This window comes from Myripristis murdjan, chromosome 3, assembly GCF_902150065.1.
Source record: "Myripristis murdjan chromosome 3, fMyrMur1.1, whole genome shotgun sequence".
Taxonomy (NCBI): Eukaryota; Metazoa; Chordata; class Actinopteri; order Holocentriformes; family Holocentridae; genus Myripristis; species Myripristis murdjan.
In genome coordinates, this window is record NC_043982.1 from 19,152,297 (window position 1) to 19,177,577 (window position 25,281).

Consider the following 25,281-nt stretch of genomic DNA (forward strand, 5'->3'; position numbering starts at 1 on the left):
TAGTGGGTGGTAGTGTATTATTAAGTATCATGCAAAATGTTGCCCCTTTGTTTTGTAATCTAATGTATATACAGGAGATCATTATATTAGTCTACTTAAAAGCAACAACCTTTCATAAAAGTGCTCAGCGTACATTTCTGGATACACTGAAGCAAATAATAGAGCTGAATCAGCATAAAATAATTTCTAGATACATGAAGAAGGGAACACAATGCCAAAAAACCCTCTGAAGTTTTGACTGTTACCACAACACTTGGCTGACATGTGACAGTGCAGTACAGTGTGCGTGTGTGTGTGTGTGTGTGTGTGTGTGTGTGTGTGTGTGTGTGTTGTGTTAACTGTCCTGTTATCTTCAGTGTCATTGCAGTGAAAGTCATCATCATTGGCATCTTTTTGTTTTGCATTATAGCAAATTCAGAAATGCAAATGCAAAAAGAGATGCAAAAAGTAATTGCATTTTCTCATATGTGTGAAAGTATGCTGGGAAAATTCCTCAGAAATACATGCCATACTGAACTGTCATCTGTAGTTCATACCTCTACAAACATTTCAACATGTAATCATGTGGTCACAGTGTGTCTGTGGTACAATGGTGACATGAATTACTGTTTTGTTTTTTTGTTTTTGTTTTTCACTACTCTGACTATATGATTGTCTGTATGATGTAGTTTAACACTATTTTACCATCATATAAACAAGATCTTGTCTGTTATCTTTGAAAATGATTTTTAAATCATTTTAATGTACATCTACATGTCCAAATTCAGGGAAAAAGGTACCATGCTACTGTTTACCTATCTTCCTCATGTAGTGGACAATAAATCACTTCGCTAGCCTACATATACTGAGGAAGAATTTATGTTGTATTATGATGAAAACATAAATTGATTCTGGAACTGTTGTGGTCTTTGGTCTAATGTTTATAATTAATAATACAATACTGTATATATTCATTACTGTATTATATAAAAATATTCTCCTGTTACTTCTGTTTAAAAATGAAGCAGTGTAAAAGATCAGTGGTTTTCAAATGGGGACACGCGTACACCTAGCGGTATGTTGGAGTACTGCAGGGGGCAGATGAGATTTTTTTTATGCTAATTAAAAAAATCTGTTATGCATAATTCCTAAAATAATTAGCCTATGCTATAATAAGTTGGTAAGTAAAATATGTGCATTTAAATATGGTGCCGAGCTATGTTCACTATGACCAGGAAAACAAGACAGAATATCAGGAAAATGGATCTGTTGTTGAAACATAATAGGAAAAAGCTGAAAACAAGATGAAAGAAGAGAAAAAGAAAGCAAAAACAAAGCCAACAAAATATTGTCAGTATCAGGTTGTTATTTCAGACACGGATGGAGCTGGACTGTACCTGTTTACTTTTTTTCTACCTTTTTTCTTTGTACTAGTCACGGGGCACTCAGCTGAAAAAAAAATCCAAAGAGGGTACATTATTAAAAAAAAAAAAAAAAAAAAAACACTTTGGAAAACTCTTTATATCATAGTTTTTGTTCCTGCGGAGTATTTTTAGTGTCACCGGAAGTGTGCGTAACCATGCAGCCGCCGTTGTTACCATGGCAGCGATGTTGGTTTCCAAGGAAGTTTGTAGTGTCTGAATCAAAGATAAGCATCGTGTTTGCAGGAAGCAGCTACCTCCAAACAAACAGTCTTGTTTAAAAAATAACAGTTCTCGTCCTTCTGTAGAAAGTGAGATGGAGACATTAGCAGTTTGTACCAAAACATAAGTAACTGTTAGAACACGGTTTCATCGATACAAGTAGCTCTTAATTGTTGACGTTAATTAATTGCTAGCTAGCTAATTCCGCAGTCGGCGAGGACGGTGAAAGATGCGATCCCAGAAAAACAGTAGAGTCAACAATGGATGGCTGTTTCTCACCCCCACGGTACAGACAACTGCTCTTATCACAGCTGTACAGTCTAAGAAGTTGAGCCTCAGGCTGAGCAGACTTTATCACCAGTTTGAAGTCAGGTCAATATGTTGTAGTCTAGCTGGTGTTTTAACGCAATGCCATAATCCAGTTAAATGAAAGCACTCCTGTCTGCAGGTCAGCAGTTACAGGTCGCATCTCACAGCTGTCAGATCTCTGGTACCAGAGACACTTCAGAGACCGGTGAGTCTGAGGCGTCCACTGAAGAACAAACTAGCTGTGTTTTAACCTGGAACTTGTTGTTCTGTGTTTGCAAGGTATGTCTCTCTGTAAATCATGTGTTTACTATTTGACAGACTGACCTCAGGGTCTCTCAAGAGCTCGCAAAAGACTCGAATATGAACATGACCCTGACACCGAATCCTCCAAAATCAGGTACTGTTTGACCCACCCATCTATTCATCCATCCATCTATTTATCCATCCATCCATTAATCAATCAATCAATTAGGAACTTGCTATATTTTCAGGAAAAAAAAAAAAAATAGTCATTCAGAACTTTGAATGAACTGATTTTTTTTTTTTTCACTAGTTAAGACCCATCTTATCCAGCATTTGATATTTTTATCCTACTTCCTTCCAATAAAAAACGAAGAAACATTATGACCAGAATTTCCAGATTGTTAGCTCTTCAAAAATAGCACTTTAACTTAGTGGTACAATACTTTGTTTTTATGTTTGCATTTTATCTCTCTTTTATTCCCTCATGTTTGTTTTTTTTTAATCGTGTGTTTCATTTTTAAATTGTGCTTTTATGCTTTAGCATATGTATTATATGCCTATAAACAAGTGGTTTTATTTATTGTCTTGTACTTTGTGTCATGTCTGTGAGCTCACTAAAACAAATATGACGATAAAGAATTGACTCTTGAATCTGTCATTCTGTTAAAGAGATAGTTCACAGATAGTTGTTAGATTAAATTTACAAACCTGGACTGAGCCCTTTTTATGTATCTGAGTGCAGTTATGTTGAACAGAAAAATATGAGATATGGCTATTTTAGCTTGATTGGATTTCTGTGGGATCAAATAGCTGCTACATGATCTATGATCCACAGACATCCAGGAACTGAGCTAAGTGAAGAGGGGCATCTTTTTCTTTCTTGAAACCCCTGCACTATACTATCTCCTCTCCAGACACCAGACCCTATGCATACAGCAGGCGAAGGCTTGTACAGACACCCCCAGTACCGGCATTTGCTACTGACTCAATAGATTTTTCTGCACATAATCTTGCACCACTTGTGGCCAGTGCTCCAGTTGCGCTGGCTCCTGTCTCAGATGTTGCGCAACAAGAGCATCGAAGCAAACCTGGGAGACCGACTCGCAGTGCAGGGGCCATCTTGTATCACAACACCCTAAACATTCCCAAGTCAACAGGTAAATGTGGTAGCATCGCCTGCCAAATGTTATAGAAGTGGAAGGCTTATTTTACTATTGCCCTCTGAATTTTCAATTTGTGCTCTGCAAGTATTCAGCAAAATTGTTCCGTTTATACTTTACTTTGATATTTTGTCAGTGATCCTGAGTTTAGTGTGTAACCTCCATGCCACGTGATTCTTCAGGACTCTTTGACAGCTCGGTCCCTGGGTCTCCCACTACCATGTTCTCTTATGACAGTTGTGCATCCAGTTGCGAAAGAGTGGACTTAGACAGGTACCTCTGGCTTATTATTGACATTCTCAGCCAGGATTTTTGTTGATAAAGTTTTATCTTTAGTACAGAACATGTGTGATTTAGCTGGAAGTGGCTAGCATTATGGACAAATGATCAGCTGCTTGAACAATATGGAGCTGTAAACAAGCTTTTCTTGTGTGTGATTGTGTGCTGTTGTTTTTATGTACTCAGGGTGACAACAATTTACCATCAGGAATAATACAGTTTATAATATAGTTTACATGACTGACCACAACTTAAATACAAATGCTGCTTCACTGTCAAGTGTTGCAGATTGCCACCAGGGAGCAGCAGAGCCCCTTAAAAATATCCATCTCTGGTCTCCAAAGATTAGTGTGTGTTGACAAAGAACTACTTTCCCATTGATAGGGCAATAGTAAATCAGTTAAATTACCTTAATTTAAATACCAATTAATTTGGAATAATGAATTGGGTGGCCAGTGCTTTTATTGCTGAAGGCAATTGCATGTGTCATTAAAAACTGTAATCAACATTCATATTTGTCTTAAGTTGTTAAAATGTTTTTAATTTTTCAGGCAGTGTCTGGAAGAATGCCCCCAGCTGGGCATTATGAATAAACTGCAGGTTCTCAACCTCAGGCACAATCTAATTACAAGGATCCAGCATCTTTCTCACCTGCAGCAGCTGGTCTTCCTGGACCTGTATGACAATCACATCTCTGAAATGACTGGCATCGAGGCTCTTAGCTCTCTCAGAGTCCTTATGTTGGGGAAGAACAGGTTAATTGTCCTCATTGGCAGCACAAACAAAAGAATAGGCTACATTTGGCTTATTTCTCAGTTTTCATGTTACTTTTAGGATATTCTGCACAGTCCACTTTTCTGAATTTAGCATTTGATATGCCGACTGCAGATATATGGTAGGCTACATAGATAAAAGTGTTTTTCTGCAGGTGCCCAGTTTCAGTATGAAATCATATCTCTTTAATGTCATTTCAGTTTTGAAAGGTTGGCGGAAGGAGATTAAAGTCACAAATCACTGTGAATGCCATCAGGATCTTGCAGCAGAGATCTGGTTTTGTTTCAGACCTAGTAAAACGTGGCATTTGTCTTCTTTAACCCACTTTTAGGGCTATGCCTGGTTCCTTTAAAGTAAAGTATACCACAGATTTTGGTTCCTGTTGGCATTTTCAAGAGACTGTAATCTTACATCCTCTGCAATTTGATAGAAGCCCATATGGAGTGCTGAACAAAATGTCAGTGTAAGCCATAGTCAGCCTCACCAGGAAAAAAAAACCTTGGCTGGTCCTCTGTCTGGCAATAGTTCAAGTGGCAGACAATACCAGCTCACTGCTAATGTAACACTTAACATAATAAAACATAACATGAACATGATTCTTGAGAGTAAACTGGGTTATGGGGTAATCAAAGAATGGACTACAAAGAGTTAAAAGTTTGCATGGGATATCTGAATTATGAACTGAAAATAAAGCAAAGATTGAGCATCTCTGTGACACTAAATGCTTCTTCTGTGATGGCCAAAATTTCCATTATGATGGATACTGAAACATGGACACATTTACAGGTGTTTGATGTTGGGCTCTTTCACTGTTCTTATATTTTGTGACAGAATCATAATTGTATTACTGATATGCAGTTTCTATTCATTATATTAAGATTGCTAATTGTGTTATTTTTCAACTGTACTCTTCAGAATCCCTAACATATGCTGTTTGGAAAGCCTGTCCAAACTGGATGTCCTGGATTTGCATGGCAATCAGGTACTCGTATGAGAATGAGTTGATTTGATTTTCTATGCTCCACTGTCCACCCACCTACACCATGTGTGCATTTTTATCTTGCTAATATAGTTGGCCTTAATGTTACTGGAGGGAGACTGTGATACAGTATGTATCTGTGAAGTTGAATAGATGTAGAACAGCTCTTACACCTCCTCCAAACTGCTGATAACTAGTGGTTTTCTATAGTTGCAGTGCTAAATGCTGGGGTCAAACAGACTTGACAGCAGGAGACCAAGTACAAGAATTCATGTTGTCAGGCTTGTTCCATTTCATCCCACTGGCCTTTGCCATCATGCCTATTCAGGGCAGTCGTTACAGCCAAATTGTCTACTTGTCACTCCCTGACGTCTTTTAAATAGAAGAGCTTCATTCTGTAAATTGAATGCCCAAATCTATTCAGCATGAAGTCAAATTGTATAGGAATCCTTCTACTTGTTGTATTACAATATCTTTTTGAGCCACATTCTGATGGATATCATGATCATCCTTTTACTCTTGTGGTTCCCACCATTGTTAAAGAACAAGATAATGAAAGGCATCAGAGGCCATAAGCTCATGTCTGAGGTCTACTCCCACATCTCTTGCCTCATTGAGACTACCTTAATTTATTCAACAGGCGCACTGTTTCTGTGCTTAAAAGGCTTGGGAAATAGTTTGGGGCTGTTGCAGATTATGTTGTTCTTAATTAATCTGAGTCTAAATCTATTAATGGGAGCTGTTGCCCCAGCTTCCATGATAGAACCTGGTCCACAGCCCAAGATATTAAAAGCCTGAGAAGTCAAAGAATATCAGTAATGCAGGTGTCAGATGAGGATTTTACCAGCTCCTGGAAAAGGAGGATAGAATAGAAATTCTTCCCTTAGTCATATTAATGTTTTGCCAGCATCCCGCCCACACTACTCTTCTGAGAACTACTCCAGAGCTCCAGTGAGACTTCCTCTCTTTCTGATGTTGGCTGCTCTTTACATGTGCCGGAATCCCAATTACTCTTCAATGACTACACAATGTTATGTTATTCCACCCGACAGAGGTTGCTTTCCAGTCACAACTGGCCTGAAAACACTGTCCTCTTGTCCTCTTCTCTTACTGCATGCGTAGTTCTCCTAGTATAGAGCAGTTACTTGATACATTTCTGATGACATGTGAGATATAAATAATTGACTTGAGAGTGACTAAATGAATATGGACTAATCTTTGTTACTGGCTCTGTTGGTGCATGCCATTTGTGGCAGGCAGCTACTTAGGTGCAAATGATAATGCTATATTGTTCCAGACATGACAGGATGATTTTCACTCACTGACTTGAAATTGTGGTCTGCTAGTGCATGATTATCCATTGTTTACTCTTTAATGTATGGCTGAAAACAATGTTATGTTATTCAACCTTCTGGCCACAATATACAAGCAGTTTGTCCTGCATGCTTTTCCTCAACACACTATTGTGAAAAGTGCCCAACTACAGGCTGTAGATCATGTACCTTCTTTCATCTTCCCATCATCTGACAGAGGCTCACATCACTCCTGGCCTATTCTTTTTACCCAGAAGGGCCATTTGTTTCAGTAGCAGGATGTTGTTATATATTTCCAGTTTCTTGGAGCTATTCTAAAGGGGATATTCTCTCTGGGAGCATAGGATATCCGACCCACACTTGGCCTCAGCGTTGGCTTCACTTTATTGAATAACCAACCTATAGTCAGACAGTGATGCCTCCCACTTGGGCAATTTGACTTCAGCGCTCATGGGAGAGAGCTGATGCTGTCCAGGGTCTACAAAACAAAAAGTATAGCACTGTTGAAGAAGTCACTTAAACTCAGTTCCAAGGTGGAAACAGGATCATTCAAGACCATGGATTTGATTAGGCGTGACTGGTAGTGTGGGAACCTGTCATGTGGGGTCAGGTTGAAGCTGAGGAGGGGACTTACCCCGAAAGGAAGCTATAGTTTTTGCTACCATAAATCAGATCTGTAATACAAAGTAATGCTTTTTGTGTCCGCTTCTTTAACAATAGGGATATCTGGGGGATGATTATCAGTGGTTCCAAGATACATAACATAATACTAACCATTATAGTAGGAGTGACAAGACAGGGGAGTATTACACTATCACCTAGTCCACCTTGTTTTTCCCCCCTTAAATTGCTACCACAGTGAAAATAGACATTTTCTTTTTTTCAGGAAGGAAGAGGTGATAATGTTACAATTTGTGTTTTTGTTGGTGTGTCCCTTGTAACCGCTGGTATCCACTCCACAAGCATTCTGTAACAGGCCTCTATTGTTCCTTTAAACCAGCAATGCCTTATTAACATCTTAAAGAGTTCGTTTGTAAGGTTTAAGAATTTACATACATACATACATACACTACAGAAATCAGTTATAATCTCAAACACTACACCTGTCGCCCTCACATGCCAAATCCATTAAGTGAAACTGATTTTCATTAGTGTAGTCTAGAAGGTTAACAAATTTCTCACAACCAGCAGGGGTTATTCATGCGGGAAAATCACCTCAACATATTTCAGATGCCTGACCTGCACCAATGGAAAGCACCTGAATTGTGGTCTGTAACACTAGATCCTTAAATATTTTCAAATTAGATGATTTAATCTGCCTCGTTGAGAGACAAGTGCAGATAGTGAAGATGATGTTTCTGTGTGGTGACGGAGGTTTGATATTGATGCCTGTCTTGCTTAAGTTTGGGAAGCCCAAGCCTGGCCTGAGATAATGTTAACCCTGTGGTACTTCTGTCAGAAATCTTTTTATAAGCCTTAATTTACACAGGAAAGGTTTGGTTTCATCCATTCCTTCACTTCGCTTTATGTATTTACACATCTTCTTACTGGCTCTCATTCTCACTTTCCCCAACCATCTATTGGGATTTGAACCAAAAACCCTTGAGTCACAAGCCTGTGTCTCCATGGTTTCACTAACACTGTCCTGTTAGTGTGTAGGGAAGTGTGTTGACTGAGGGTATTCACTGGAGCTGGGAGACCACAACTTAGCTTGTATGAAGCCATCTGAATGCAGCCTGATGACCTCACTCTGTTGTACTCATCAGCTGCCAAAACAGAAGGTGTTTCAAGAGACCATTTGGAGTGAGCTTAATGCACAGGGATTATTGTCATCCTGTTGTAATTATGCTGCCACCTGTGCACACATTGTCATTATGGTTGGACAGGGAAACTACATACTACTATGACATAGCTTGACTTGAAATGTTTCAGCCCAGTCACTGAAAAAGATTGATGAACAGTATTTCTCAACATCTGCTTTGAAGTCTTTGAATCTAGAGAGAATCAGGAGAGAATGTTGTCTTTGTCTGCCTCAAGAAGGAAATGAAGCCATCTACTCTCATATGTTATTGTAGGAATCTCATATCTGAGGATCTATACAGACTCTCTGCCCTCTTAAATTGTAGTGATCTGCTGCCTAGAGGGCCATATCAATTCTGAATCTAACCCTCAAGGCCTTAAAGAGTGTAGTTCACAGACAGATGAACTGTATGGTTATCTCAATGAACATAATCTTTTTTGTGACCCTGACTCTGCTTTTAGAAAGATATGGTCCACAGACTCTTGTCTTTTATATCTGTGAGGAAGGCAGTTGGTGAAATTTGAGTGGAATGGGCCTTTCAGATGTACAAAAAGCCTTTGACACTGCTAGCCATTTTTACCAAGCCGAAAGCTCCAAGGATGAATACTGCTTTAGTTGAGTGACTCAACTGATTAGTGGGGTTCAGGGGGTAGACGATGAGACCAAACCCATTACCTTAAATGCTCGAGGTCCACTTCTCTTTTATTATACATAAATGGCAGATCTGCCCACTCAAGCAAAATATTCTTACATGCAGATTACTCAGCCAGAGTGGTATCACAGAAAGACAAAAATAGACTCCAGAAGATTCTGAGTGAGGAGCTCTCCAAAATCAGGACTTGGTTAAAAAACAAAAAATCTTGTGCTTCACCTAGGGGAGACTGAATTTATTTTATCTGGCTCAAAACTCAGCCTGAGCACAGTCTCTGAGTTAGTGATAAATCTTGGAGTCAAGTCTACAGTAAACTACCTGGGATTTGCTAGATGGAAACCGAGAAGGAGAGAGCATGGTTTTACAGGTTTTAGGTAATTTTAACACTACAACCAGATTCTTAACAGTGAATTCTAAGCTACTGGACAGGGACTGTCCTGGTGAGTTGGGCTATGGTGTAGTTCAGGGTCATTGTTGTGCCTATGCAAATTCCTATTGGTTAGAGAATTTGTGACACAAATAAAGCAAAAGCTCCAAATTTCATTAAATACACTGCAGTGATGGAGTGGAGTAAGTTTTTTTTTTTTTTTTATTAAAATATCCAAAACCAATTAAGTTTAAAGATGAAAATTAAGAAATTTGGCTCATGGAATGTCTTGCTGGGTAGGAAGAACCACATTGTTGGTTTTCAATACATCAGTATGATTTTTTTTCTTTTCTTTATTTAAATGTTATGTTCTGTAATATACCTGGTGAAATTTTATGATGTGGAGGCTGGAAAGAGCTATGATTATTTGGAATGGTTTGGGTTACTGAAGTGTTTATTGCTTTGTGTATCAATTCATCAATTTGTCTTGCATTAGTACTTCATAGTAGTGAGTATCATTGCAACACTTAGGCTGTGTCCGAAATCACTCACTCACTCACTACTCCCTACTCACTCTATAGGGAATTCAGTGTAGTGGACTATATAGTGAACTCAATAGCGGACCGTTTCGGACACTACTTCGCCCGTTTTTCGGCGCCGTTCCGCAATGCATGACGGGATATATTGCCTGGTTAGTGACCATCGGATGTTCACTACATTTCGCGGTGGATTGTGGGATACATCCAGTGGACTATATAGTGAACATTAATAATCACTAAACATTCCGACACCCCTACAAAATGGCGTAGTCACTATATAGTGCACTATATAGTGATTAGGGAGTGATTTCGGACCCAGCCTTACTTGATGACTGACACCATCTTACACTGATCGTTTTTAACATGGAGGGCCACAATGGAATTTAGTCCTTTATAATTTTTGGTTTTAAAAATGTCCAACAAAACTAAAACTAAACTAAAAAGTAACACAAATATGTATCATCTCAAAAAGAGTCAGCTGCTGAGAAGGATGTGGTCTTTTTCAAAGAATGTACTTATCTGCTACTCGATAGAATTTTCGCTAATGTATCCCCTCTGTTTGCCTCCATGTTTGTCTTTCATTGCATCAAACTCACTGTAGGAATCTTTCTGATGAGCCTATTTAACCTTTGAAATGTGGCAAGCCTAGGGTATTGTATTTGAAGGGAATTCTCCAACCCCCTGGTGCTCCTTTGACCCTTTCCTTACACATACAGTGTGCGCTGTGGAGGGGCAAACACCTCAGTGTTACAGCCTCTGGGGATTCTGCTCAACTATTCAAAGTTTCATTGTGACTGGGGCCCCAAAGTATCCGTCTCTCAGAGGGAGAAAGAGACATGGGGGAGTGGATAAGATTTCACTACTGACTGACCCTCTTTTGTTGTTCTTATTCTATTCATTCTATTCAATTAATGTTAACTCTTTGTTTGTTCCTGTTTTGACGCTGAAATTATAATTTCGTAGGTCAAAATTGATCATTGGACATCTTCAAACTATTTAGCTATGATGTTTTATTGTCTTTAACAAATCGTAATCATATCATAGATACACACAAACTGTCTGAGCATTTACAAGGGGACAGATGACCAGTTAGTGGCACTTGTCGCTCTTTATGCAGTTTAGCATTAGGAGAGTCATTAATTCTTAACAGTTTACAGGTAGCTAAATATAACAGGGTAAAAAAACATTAGATGTTTAGATTTGACTCACTGTTGATCTTAAAATGCTGTTTAGATGGGAATCTGTAAATGTTAGCCTCACCTCTGAATTTGCTGTTTATTAATTAGCTAATTATTTTACCTAATTTTATGTCACACACTGTGCTTGTCTTGCTCTTCTTTCATCCAGATCGCTAGGATAGAGAACCTGTCTCACTTAAGCGAGCTACGGATACTAAACTTGGCAGGAAACAGCATCTCTAGAGTGGAAAACCTGCAGGGCCTGGACTCTCTGACTGAACTCAACCTTCAGCGCAACTTCATTTCTGTTGTGGTAAGGGGCCTCTTCCCTTATTCTTGACTTCTGAAGGCTGGGATTTACATATGTAGCCATTTTAGAGGTCCAACATTTTATTTATTGTCAGCGTGCTACACTGCTCACTGTACAGAGGGAGAAGGCAGCAAACATGCTGTTGTACACCCGAATGCCTTTGTATGTGTATGTTACTTTTCTATACTGTTTGTGATCCATAGTCCTCATGCTAATGTGCCATACTGATGTATGAACTCATGGTTGTAATAATTCAAGCCTGGCCCCAGATTGTAAACACAGCTGCCCTGCCATTCGTAAAAGCTGAGAATGGTACTCAGCTCAGGTGTGTAATATCTCCTTTGCTGGGGAAGTCTGCACTTTGTTTTCCCATGGCTGTCAATGATAACACATAATTGATTCCAGCTGCATTTTGATGGGCATACACACACACAAGCACACTCACTCACTCAACCTGGCACACTTTCCCAAGGCTTATGTTCCCTCTAGGCATATCAGAAAGATGTGTAAATGATAACATGTGCTGGTTGCTTCCACTGTCTTTCATTCTTTTGCCATCCTGTTGGAGTGGGTCTTTTGCATATTTAATGTATGTCTCCTGTGCTATGGGATCACATGCATCCATTTTCTGCCATCACAAAACAACGAACACAAGAATTGCATAAAAAGGGGCCTAGAAATAAGCTCTCTGGTGAAATTTATTTTGTCTGTGTTACCAAGGGAGACGTAGCTCATTACCCACAAACTCCCGCCGACTTTGTGGCTCAGCGGAAGGGAAACTGGATATTCTAAAAACAGAAACTCACTCCCCCTGGTTTCTATAGTTTTAATCTGATAAACAGAACAGTGCATGCCTAAACAGGCCCCTTCATTTGTATGCAAATCCCCCAAGCCCTCGCCTGCTTCGTGGGGTGGAAAATAAGAACCGAATCCAACATTGTGCCTTATCAACTGAAACCCCTCAATGCCTCTTACCCTGTCCACTGCCTCAAAGTATCATCAAAGTTTTGATCCAGAAATACTTCCACTTCAAATTATCGGATGTAATGTTTTATTGGATTGCACAGGCGGGGAAAAATCCGTCCTCTCAGCAGATTCTCCAGTCTCTGTCATTAGAGGTTTTGCAGCCAAGTGCTTACAGCAGGCACGAAAGTAAATAACCATCTTTCTTCCAGGTGTGCAGGTTTTCCTTTTCATTCAAGGCACATTTAAAGTGGAATTTTGGACAGGAAAAGACACTGTAAGTGAGTTTCAAAGTAAGCTTAAGATGTATTTATATACTGGGATGAGTCATTCTGCATCCTGCATAAAAGTGTATATATTGAATATATTTGAAAGTTGTGTAATTTTTACAAGGCATCTGCTGCCCTTAGATAATTTCTGTACATTCTGTACAAATTATTGTATTTATATGCAGAATTTTGCACTATACATATGTGTGTGTGTGTGTGTGTGTGTGTGTGTGTATGCATATAGGGCATGAAATTTTCTTTGTCTAATTTAATGAATCAATTTATTATAGTTTTACATCCAGCTTACTTGTTATGAACTGCGCATAAAGGGGAATATTTTTAGTCCCATGAAATTCTGGAGAACATTTCATGACAATGTTTTACGATCACATACGTAGCCAATCAGTAGAGAATGCATGAAATTCAGAAGTTGTGCTGTAGCCAGCTCAGTAGTTTGTCCCCGTCTGTACAGTTAGTTTGAGGGTCTAACATCTTGATTGCACCATTGAATTTAATGAGTGTCAGTGCAACCAGTCAAACACACATCATGTTGAACACACATCAACATTAAATTGATGATAGTTTTTTTACATATTGGTTAGTAATTAATTGTTAATTTGTCGGCTGTTGAATAGTAATCACAATGTTACAGTAGTCTATATCATGACATCACATAGACAGTGAATCATACTTGTGAGTAATCATCACTGCACTGAGTGCTTAGTACCAAAATCACGAAAAAGGAGGAACTGACTAATTCACGGGAATTACTATTGTAATATGTGCTGTATTTCTTAATGGTAAGGGCTGTATTTATTGAGTCCTACTGTTATTTCTTATCTAATCTTATCTATCTATCTATCTATCTATCTATCTATCTATCTATCATCATTCTCAAGTTTCAAACAGATTAAAATAAAAACATCATCGGGCCAGATGCCTCATATGCATTTTCTTTAGACATAGTCTTCTGTGTTAGGGATAATATTCTGATTATGACGATTATAAGCCTATGCATATAATAGCTGAAGGACCACCACAAAACCCAGTAAGCACCTTGAAATGTGGATGATAGGGCCGAATGGTGTGTCGCTTTAAATGTTGCTGCCACAAGGAATTGTGGGAGGGCATTATCCTCTTTCGTTTCGTGAAGGATAGGCCAGTGTACCCTATGCTAAAGGAGACAGGAAAGGAAGCACCGAGGCACCTTTCCTTAACATTTAGAGAATTCGATCAGTTGCTATCATGGCTGCCACTTAGATACTTCCAGGTCATTCACTCAGTCAGGAGACTAGACTAGAAAAAAGACTATTCGACTGCAGCCTTTTTTTCACAGCACCCATTTAGACATGGATAGCGCTGGTTTTACTGATGACATTAATTAAGGTTCTGTTCCATTTAGGTCTAACAGAGCCAGGGCCCTGCTGTTGCTCTTTGGAGAGACTCTGGTGTACAGCTGTGTTAAAACTGCTATTTCATATTAATATGGCTGCTGTGAAAAAGCTATATTGTAACCACTGGTGCACACTGTTGAAAGCTGTGGAGCTGAAAACATTTTGTGCTGCCAAAATGTCAACAAGCAAAAGAGACTTGATGAGTGTAACCCTTTATGATATTTGTTATTTTAGAGGAGAATATACTAAGTAGTTTAAGCACTGTGGTATCCCTAAATAATATGTGCTTTACATGTGTGACATTTTTGGTTAGGTATAATGCTCTGTTCTTAATATTATGAAATTGAAAATTGGCAGTGCAGTTTGTGGTTAATACCATGTATGTATGGCAAAAAATTGCCAGGGTGTGTCGTGTGACAACTAAGTCCACCCTATTGAAAAAGCAGCCATAAAACCCAGCAATTCACACAAACATGTACCTGTATGTTTGGTTTAGTGCCTTCCTGGTCTTTTTGACCGAGGTAATGCTATGTTTATAGAGTCATACCTCTGCCAGAGCTTAGCATGAGTGTGAAAAATGCACACACGCAAGCTGTCAGTGAGGACAGGGTGGAGCTGAGATGAGAAGGTGAAGGCACGGACACACACACACACATGCACACACAGATACACACCCACAAGCATACAGACACACATACAGAACAGTACAAGTACACACACACAAACGCACACACTTACACAGTACTCTGTTGGTTGATTGGCCCTGATCAATTGGGTTTTTGGAAGAAGAGACCACATTGGTGGACTTTTGTTATGTAGCACATCAGCTCAGTGATGACATCATTCTGTCTGAGACAGAGTTTCTATATTTAGTATCAGATGGAGCGCTGTGTCTGCTGCTTCACCAATAGCCAGACAGAGATGGGAAAAGACAGTCTCTGAGACACAGGGATAGGGTGCATGTGGGTGGCATGGCTTGCAGTTTTTGAGAGCAAGAAAGAGAACACACCCCTGGGTTGCTGTTATGCTGGCTAGTATTTATTAGCCAAAATAACAAAAAGTCTCCCCATGCTTGTAGCATCAATGCAACTAACATTTTTTGTTCAGTGTGTGAAGCAATTCTTCTAATGCTCAAGTAAGCACTATGAGAGTGTTAAGACACTTTTCCATTGGTTGTAGTTAAACCATATTGAATTGTAGAAGGTGTGGCTCTAGACGCTACAGACAACAAAGTAAGGCTCAGGGTCCAAATTTTCTATGAGTATGTATGTATGTATCCATCCACCCATCCATCCATCCCTCCATGTATATATGTATGTAGGAATGAATGAATCAAACAGAGTCCTTTTCCCTTCGGCATTTCATTCAGACACTGGGGAAGCTGGATGGGGTGGGATTTCGTCCGAGGCCAGCAGTGTTCTGAAGTGTGGACCATGTCTGGCCATCCCATGTGATTAAAGCAACAATACCGCAGCAACTCCTTGGCGAATGCTGCTGTGTATTATTGTTTCTCAAAAGGTTTCCCTGTGTATCAGTGGCTTTAGATTCCTCTTCTACCCCATTTACCCTCACCACAGTCACTCACTGCCTTTTTTTGCTGTGATATTTAAAAATATTGCTGGCTGATGCTGAGAGGTGAGGAGGAAGGGCAGTAAACTAAGTCTACTTTTCAAAAACATGTCTCAACAAAATGGATCTCTTATAAAAGTGCAGGAGGAAGCCATATGGGGTCACATGTTCATTAGGATGCAGTCCATGTGTTCTGTGCCTGAAGGGACAAGTGTACTGTACTGCTGCCCTACCTACCTGTCCATGTTTACCTCTTCAGTTTCATCCTCATTAGCGCTTGAGCAGCCCTCTCAGGCTTCATGATGGAAGATGATGGAAGATGGAAAATCCATTTTGGTAATGATTCAGAGCTGCACTACTGGAATATCTCCTCGTCTAAGATAAAAGAATCAAGCTTTAAACTTCAGCAATTTACGACATTGCCTTTTGGCAATTAGATAGAATTTTTGCTAATACTCTCTTGAAGGGTGGAATGTCACTAAGAAAGCCTGTCATTGGTTGGTGATTTGCTTAACTTCCTTTAATGTAGGCCCCTTTATTGTCTCTTCAGATGCTCACAACATGTGGTACTCATTGATCTACAAATACTTACTATAGCCAGATTGGATAGCAGAGCCTATGACCCCATATGGCGCAAACGGGCACTACTCCTTTGCTAAACAAATTTTAAACCAACTGCCATGAGACTGTTAATTAACCTGCTATTTGATGATGTATAATAGCCTGTTTAACCAAGACATAGTTGAGTTTTACTTGCAAATGAACTCACTTAACCACTACTTAGAATCTTTTTTAGAAAAGGTGATGTATGTGTGAAATATGGTGATCATCTCAGAGATTTATGTGTTGTATTTCTGTTTTCCACGATAAACAGGGACCTTCTCTCATGCTTTTCTACTCTTTATGGAGGAAAAGCCTGGAAACAAGGTTATGTCTGCATTAGAAAGGTGAAACAATAAGAAATCCCAGAACATGCAACAGCTGCATTGCAATAGAATTGATCTGCAATGCAATAATGCAGGCAGTTACAGATTCTCTCCTTTGAAATGAAGTAACTTCTATGAGAGAGTAACATGTTCAGCACGTGTCATCACGTGCAATATGTTAATACCAGCGATACAACTCAATGGCTGAACTATCACAGACTTTAGAGTTGAGGCAGCAATTAATTACTGTGATCAAAAATACTCACTGCTGGTCAGGGACTTACCAGATCATTCATTGTCACAAACTCAAGTAAATGGCTTTTTCTAGCACTGCCGTTTTGTTTTCATTTATTTACTTAACGTGGGCATGTGGGCTACTGGAATATGGGAGTGAAAAATGAATAAGTGTGTGAATGTGCGTGCGTGGGTGTGACCATGGGGGCTACGGCGCTTTGTGTGTTATACTGTATACTGTATTCTGTAGGAAAAAAAATGCTAGGCTAATATCTCATTTGAAGTGAGACAGGCAACAGTGGTAAAGAAGGCAGAAAGGCGGCGGCTGCAATATGGGCTGACGCTGACGCAGCTCGTTCAGACTGCTGCTGGGAGTGTCCTCTCCCTGCTGCTACCCACCATGCCCAGCCTTGACCAAACACACATACACACACACTCACCACACAACACAACACAACACAACACAACATGGACCTTGCTACTGCTAAACATGCTCACCCCCACACTGTCATCCTGCTAACTGGAGTCATTGTGGTTGTGACATTGCCTGTGTCTCTGAATGTCCTCTTCAGCTCAGTAGCCAGCTGCTACTCTTCACGCCCTCTCCCACCCCTCCAGAAAACCCTCCATTGATTTTGATGCTGATTCTGTCTGAGGAAAAACCAGATGCCTCCTCTGGTTGCAAAAAACCCTCAGTCAATTTCCAGTGAATTTACAATGAAGATCTACTTCTTTCGTGCCGCATCTATTGTTCTTGCGTGATGAGCTTGCTGGCTAGCTCTGTGTGTGCGTGTGTGAGACTGAATGTGTGGGTATGTGTGTGTCTGTTTCCAATAAGCAGTGCAAGCTAGCCTCCTGCAGCAGGGGATCTCTGCATTAGCGCAGCACACACTCCACTCTCCCTCCCCTCCCCCCTTCCCTCTTCACACTCTCTCTCTCTCTCTACCGCCCCTCCTCTCCATGTGCAGACAAGGCAGTGTGCTGTATATGTGTGTGTGCGCGCGTCTGTGTTTGTGTGTCTGTGTGTGTGCATGCGCAGGGCGGTTGGGGCTGCTGAATGCTGGAACAGAGAGCTGCAAGGTGACTGAGGGAATGGAGAGGGATGGGAAGCTCTGAGCCACGCACAGTGACGATGCAGTGCCCTCTTCCCAAGCACCTTCTACTCTCCTCATCCCTCCATCTCTCTCTCTTTCCTTTCCCTCTTTCTGTTTCTCTTTCCAGACTGAGGTGGACCGTCTGCCCTGCTTGCAGCGCCTCTTTCTCAGCTGCAACAACATCACCAGGTAAGAGCGGCTACTGCTTAACTCCCTCCTCCCCACAGGGCAGGGACAGGGACAGTGGCTGCCCAGCGCCATGTCCCCTCCCTTGGCTTTGGGCTGGGCTGGGCCTGGCCAGCATGCTGCACGCAGAACACACACACTCTCTCTCACACACACTCACACACACACACACGCACACACACGCACACACACACACACAAAGGACAAGATTGCTGTGGTGGGCAGTCTCTCTAACCAATAGACTGACAACCTGGATGGGTTCTTTATCTTAGTAGTTAGCATGCCATTACCTAAATAGTGGGATGTGACAGTGTTTTAAGTTATTCAGTGAACAGCGGATTCTGGCCAGAGAGCTTAGCTGTCTAGCACAGAGAATGAATGACCAGTTTGGAAGTTGTGGGATTCTAAAAGCAGCGTTGCTAGGTGAGGGTGCATTGCTTGAATGGGAGTCTAGTTTGGTCCTTAGCCTGAACATCAGTCTCCCATACATACTTTCTCAGTCTCTGTACTGTGTTTTTTTTTTTTTTTTTTTTAACTTCTGCCTCTCTGAGCCAAGTATAAACAGTCAAGGTACGAGAGAGTTTACTTGTTAAGGCAACACAGATTTCCCACTGACTGAGGCTGCTGTAGAATTGTGTTTGCCTGGAAGAGAGGCCTGTATGTGGAAATCAGAGTAGAACAGTGTCACCATCAGCAGACTGGACCACAGTCACCTTGTGCTGTCACAGATTTGACCTGACGTTTCAAGCCAGCCCTCTGCTCCAGTGTCTCTGTGACTCAGAGCTGGCACACCCTAACAGCGTGCATCAGTCCATTGTTTTATTATAGCTAATTACATGACAAATAATCTCAATTTACATCCTTGGTTTCTTAGGGGATGACATTTTCTTCAGGACACAATATCACTACATATTAGGTTCAATTACATAATATTTTTTTACTAGGTCTTGGTGAAGGTTTCGTTATCAAATACATTTCATAAATGAATGAAACCCATAAATATAGAATGTACAGTAAAAAATATATGATGAAAAATTTATAATGAATAACTGTATGATCAGTTCAATATATTTCAAAAATATGGGGCTACAGGAAAACATTTCCTGAGCATGATTTCTGGGAATGCCCATCCCTACTTAGAATCTCAAGTTGCACATGAGCTCCCATGAATGAAAGCACACTAAAATGGTGGTAATGTAGAAACCTGCTCTGTCAACCTCGGAACTAAAATGATGATAGGGTAGCACTCTGTTGCTAGGGAGAGGTGTGAGAACAGACATGTCTTTTTGGTGAGGTCAGTCAAAGACCAGTGGACAAAAAAATCTTTTAAGAAAATAAATATTACATTGACATTTCAATTTGACATTAGATATTCCATATTTTATACATGCACTTTTTGGAACACATGTTGATTTAAATTATCCAGCTATTGCGGCATGAGGAAGGCAAAAGCAATATGTAAGTGGAGAGGTACTGGGGAACTGCTGAAACTGAAGTTGAAAGATACAGACTTTGGAAAGGTCAAGGTTTTCACCTAGTTCTGTTATTTATTTTACTGGAAATTTGTCAGGTGAGAAAAAATATTGTGTAGTAAGAACTCAACAAAACATCCTACCATTTAAAGAAATATTCACTTAAGACTGATGGCCACCCAAATAAATGGACAAAGACAAACACTAATGACATTTTTTTCTCAGAACTGTGTTTATTTTGTTGGTTTTATGAACACATAATAGAGTACCAGTTAGTTATCTTTTTTGTAAAGCCACATTTTTACTTTTATTTCCTTGAACAAAAATGTTTGTTCAGACCTAGTTTTCATTATTTTGTTACTTTTTGTTAATATGTAATAGTGTTGGTGTGGTAACCAATTATCACTCTACTTTCCACAGGCTACCTGTGATTTATAGGAATTATTAGAGCATTTGGATCGTATATTATTATCGTTATTGTTGTTGTTAGTATCAAGTATTTGGAATAATCTCCACTGCCTCTAGTGGTGTTTTTTTTTTTTTGTCTACCTCAAATAATATGCGAATATTGACATTTTTCCTTTTGGATTCAACTAAACTCCCAATTCTAAATCCAGTGCTTTCTCTTTGTATAGTGCCACCTAATGGGCTCAACAAGCCTAATATTTGTTTCTTAATTTTTGCATGTTTTCAGAGTCAGTCAGTGTGATTGTTTTAAGCCTTTCTAAAAACCATGAAAACCTCTGGGTACGGTCAGACCAAGTGCACTGAAGTAGTTCCCGGCAAACTGCTCATCAAGGTCATTATCACAAATTAGTAATGATAAAATCTCCACTTTGCTGCCTCACACAGCACCACTGTGCTTTCCCATGTCTCTTTTAGCCCCTGGCATTCTTGTAACTATGTAGCGAATTTTTCTCTCTTTATTGCCCCTTGTGTGCTGTCAAGCTGCCAGTGTGCCCACTAAATTAACAGGTTTTCATGTCTTGTTTTAGCTGAGCTCCATTCTGATAATATAAGCCTGGATTAAAGGTTAAAGAATTAAAGCAATTATTTTATTTATGTCACCCGGTGGATGACTCAGGTTTCATGGTACTTAGCTCATCATGCCTGTGGATTTTTTTTAATACAAATAAATGTTTATGTTTGTATGTTTGTATGTGTGTGTAGCTTTGATCCCTGCAGTCCTGGCTATTAGCAGCCATTTAGTAATTAAAGCACATTCTGCTGCACCTCACCTCTACCAGGTGAGGCGCAGCAGAACCCGAAATGCCAAAATAATAATCTTTAAAGCTTATTCTGCATCAGCTCATCAAACTGTAATGTAAATGTGAGTGTATATATTCTTTCTTTGTATCTAGTTTTGATGAGCTAGCCTGCCTTGGAGAGTTGTGCTCCCTTTCTGAGCTAACCCTGGATGGGAATCCTGTAGCCCTGGAGACATGGTACAAGCAGGCCGTCCTGCGCTGTGTGCTTCATCTGAGACAGCTGGACATGAAGCGCATCACAGTAAGCCTGAATATTCGCTTCAGTTTTTTGTCTCTTTGTTTCAGGGTTGAAGATAAATACCAGCTACCAGTTAAATGCTGGTGGGCTGTGACTATTTTTTTTTTTTTTTTTTTTTTTTCCAGTTTACTAGCTGCTGTCATAGGAAGCCAACCATTAAGTTGAGGTGCATGTGAGTATTGTAAAATAATGAAAGTGTGTGGTGAATTTTGTGAAGCAGCTACTGTGGTCGTCCTCCTATATTGTTTATTTTACAAAATATAATGTGTAAACGGCAACAGTGATGTTGAGTTATGACACACTTTCAGCTATGAGACACTCATAACTCACGGCTGTAGTGTACTTAGTAGTGTACTATGTAGTGTAGTGTACTGTATTTACATGTGTATGTGCCATATTTTTAACAGTCATTTAAAGTATATTATTTGGCTAATGACCCTAGTTTCAATGTCTCTCAATTATAGTGTGCTGCTGAATGCACATGTTGATTCTTGATGGAAACTCTGTTCAACCCCTTGACAAATGCATACTCCTCACTTTATTATTGTTTTCTAGATCAGAAAAAAGCTTTGCATGAGCCCATCTCTCATTCACTGTCAGTGGAGCATCTCCTGGCTCTTGTACCTATAGACACATGCAGGAAAGTTTATCATATTCTTGTTGTGCTAGTGGCAAAGGCATGTTGAATGAAGTGGGAGAATTAACAAAACATTTGAACATTTAGATCCATAATAATAAAATAACAAAATAGAAATATACCATGAATTCCCAGGTATATTAGCCTTGCAAGTATGATGTCATTATATTAATACTGTACTGTATGCCAGCAAGCGTATCAGAATGCTTTCAGAGGCTGTCATGCAGGCAGCACCCAGGTCTGAGCTTGTACTTCTGAGATAATATGTAAGAACCACACACCTTGCCCTCAGAACATACTGCTGCTGTGGTGGAAAAAAAAACCCTCGTAACTCCAATTTCAACAATTTTCATGTTTTTACTTGAATTTAAACTTGGTGTGTCTTTTGTAGGTTGAGCAAGTTTCATATCCCCAGGGCCCATTAAACTCATCCAAAACAAGATGGGAGAGTTCCAAAAATTTGTGGCTGTCAGTCCGGAAAGAGGGCTGTGTTTTTTGTTTTGTTTTAAATTTCTGAAAAGTGTACCATTACCAGAGACAAGAGGGCAAAATGAGCAATGCTATAAAATGTATGAGCAGCACTGCAGCAGCACTATGCTCTGTATGGGAACTATGTTAAATTGCATTGTCCTTATCCAATAAAATTCAAATAAAACAGAAACACAAAGTTTTGATACTATAGCGGTGATATAGGCCTACTAACAGCCTCCATATTTTCAAACTGTGTCATAATATTGCTGCAGGGAAACTTCCCTGCAGCCACTGAAGATCTAGATTTCCCCATCCATCTGATTTGTAAAACTTGCCCCCAGTGCACTATGCTGTCAGTAGTGGTAAAATAAGATTATTTCAGATAAAATCTATGCCTGACTGCTGGCAGGATGGCTGTTATTTATGAATGAAATAAGAGTTAATAGTGCAAATGAGGAGGTGCTGCTGTTCTGCTTTGAGGCACAATCCATAAGTACCAAGAAACTGCTCCTCTGTCTCCTTTTGGAAAATACTGTATGTATCAGTGCATTCTGGATAATGTCAAAAGCTACTACTACAATTTGTTGATGGCAGAGGATTTTACCGCTGTCTCTTAGTCAACTAATGTTTATAGTATTTTATCAACTATTGTAATTAGAGCTGAAACGATTACTCGAAGTAATCGAGTACTTCGATTCTTTTTTTGCCTCGGGTAATTTTTCCTGTCTCGAAGAATCGCTTAATAAATAAATAAATAAAAATATAAATTTGCGGTGTTTCGCACTATACACTATTTTTAATGTGGCACAACCGCGCGTTAGTTTTTCTCCTCCTGCGCTGCTGTGTGCTCATGCCGAGGTGTGTGTGTGTGAGTGTGACTGAGGAGCACACACCCACCGGCGCTGTCTGAAGCGTAGCGCGGTGAGAACAAAGTTAAAACAGCAGCGCACTAACATAGATTGTGTAACAAAGTGAAGAGTTGCCACTCCGCTGTATTTTCACTGACTAACAGCAGCACACTGGCTTAGCTTGTCTATTCAGAGAAGAGGTATCACTTCGGCTTATTTTTCAATCTATGTTATCACATGCATGCTACTGCTCATTCATTGGTAGCTGAATTGTTAGGTCTGTTTGATAAGCAATTTACATTTTTAAAATAATAATAATTTAACATATTGTTAAATAATAAAAAAAAAAAAAGCCAACATGATGCAGGTCAAAGACTAAAAAACGACTATTGACTAAAACTAGACTAAAATACTTTGTAATTTAGTGGACTAAAACTAGACTAAAATACTTTGGATTTTCTTCAACTAAAACTAGACTAAAATGCCAAGACTTTTCGTTGACTGAAATGTGATTAAACAAAAAAGAATACAAGTTGACTAAATATGACTAAAATTAATGAGGGCATTTGACACAAGACTAAGACTAAAACTAAATTGAAAAATAGCTAACACAGAAATGTGTTAGAATATTAAAATGAACTATTTCATTCCAAAAACCGCGTTGCATGCAACACATGGAGATAGAGTTGTCGCATTGCCACAGACATCCGATTACGGCCACTGCTGTTATATTTCCAATGCGATGTTGTGCTCTTCATTTTAAAGTTATTGGTTTAGTTATAGTTGTATGTATAGCGAGTGAGTTTGCGACTCACACTGCGCCTCCAAACAGCAGAGGTGGCAAAAGTACTGACATTCTGTACTTAAGTAGAAGTAAAGATACTTGTGTGAGAAAAGACTCTGGTAAAAGTAGAAGTACCACTTCAACTTCTTTACTCAAGTAAAAGTAAGAAAGTACAGGCTCTGAAATGTACTTAAGTACGAAAGTAAAAAGTAAAATGATTTTTTTACCATTAATGATACATATACCTTTTCAATAACTTTTTGACGAAAAAAGTTCAGGGCACACAAAACAGGAACTTTTCCTCTTTTATTAACAACCTGCAAAGTGCTGGTACAGTTTTGCTGCAAGCCCACTTTCACACAATAATCAAGACTGAACTGCCCAGAGGTCTTGAATGAGTACCTTGATAATAGCTTTGGTACTCTCAACACTATACCTAACATATATGACTTTTAAGAGATTTTTTCTTCCTTCTCCGACTCTGTTTTTTTGTCGGCTAACGTTATCTTCCCTGGCAACTGTCTTCCTCCATGTCTCCAGATTTCTCTTTATGGTTTTCTTTTTCTTAACTGCTCTCATGCCCCGCGCCCTCTCTCCCTTTCCCTCTCTGTGCAGGGTTTCCTCCAGGATTTTTTGAAACTGTGGGGGAGGGCTTCAGCATTAATGTTAATAATTTTTACCACGGATCTTTTGTAGCACAGAGGAGATATGCTGCTCAAACACTCAGTATGTAGTGTTAGTGTATGTTTATGAGTTGTAGAACATAATAAATTATCTTGAAGGAGTAGATGTTTACCAGTAAGCTTGACTCCAATAATTTAACAATATGTTAAATTATTATTTGTTTTAAAATGTAAATTACTTATCAAACAGACCTAACAATTCAACTACCAGTGAATTAGCAGTAGTATGCATGTGATAACATAGAATGAAAAATAAGCCGAAGTGATACCTCTTCTATGAATAGACAAGCTAAGCCAGTGTGCTGCAGTTAGCCAGTGAAAATATTTCGGAGTGGCGACTCTTCACTTTGTTACACAATCTATGTCAGTGCGCTGCTGTAGCCTGGAAAGTTTCTCTGCCTTTTGTTCTCGTACGGTGCCGGTGCAGCTGTTGTTTTTCTTGGTGGTAAGGAGCCCGCCCGCCCCCACCAAAAAGAGAGAGAGAGGGAGAGAGAAGTAACGAGCCTGTTTTGACAATGTAAGGAGTAAAAAGTACAGATATTTGTGTTCAAATGTAGTGAGTAAAAGTAAAAAGTCGGCAGAAAATTAAATACTCAAGTAAAGTACAGATACCTGAAAAATCTACTTAAGTACGGTAACGAAGTATTTGTACTTCGTTACTTCCCACCTCTGCCAAACAGCCATGCCAAGACGTGTCCGTGACACACACACACACACGT

At 39.6% G+C, this 25,281-nt stretch overlaps 1 protein-coding gene across 1 annotated transcript in view; it reads left to right on the top strand.

Annotated features, from left to right (window-relative positions):
* The first annotated feature begins 1,638 nt into the window (after window positions 1–1,638).
* lrrc49 (leucine rich repeat containing 49) overlaps window positions 1,639–25,281 on the top strand; it is a 46,293-nt gene continuing 22,650 nt past the window's right edge. The window contains exons 1-10 of the mRNA XM_030048725.1: window positions 1,639–1,908; window positions 2,071–2,136; window positions 2,250–2,328; window positions 3,089–3,331; window positions 3,517–3,607; window positions 4,165–4,368; window positions 5,303–5,369; window positions 11,386–11,529; window positions 18,103–18,164; window positions 20,995–21,142. Of these exons, the coding sequence (XP_029904585.1) occupies window positions 1,852–1,908; window positions 2,071–2,136; window positions 2,250–2,328; window positions 3,089–3,331; window positions 3,517–3,607; window positions 4,165–4,368; window positions 5,303–5,369; window positions 11,386–11,529; window positions 18,103–18,164; window positions 20,995–21,142 (1,161 nt within the window). The 5' untranslated portion in view covers window positions 1,639–1,851. The remainder of the gene's footprint in view (window positions 1,909–2,070; window positions 2,137–2,249; window positions 2,329–3,088; window positions 3,332–3,516; window positions 3,608–4,164; window positions 4,369–5,302; window positions 5,370–11,385; window positions 11,530–18,102; window positions 18,165–20,994; window positions 21,143–25,281) is intronic.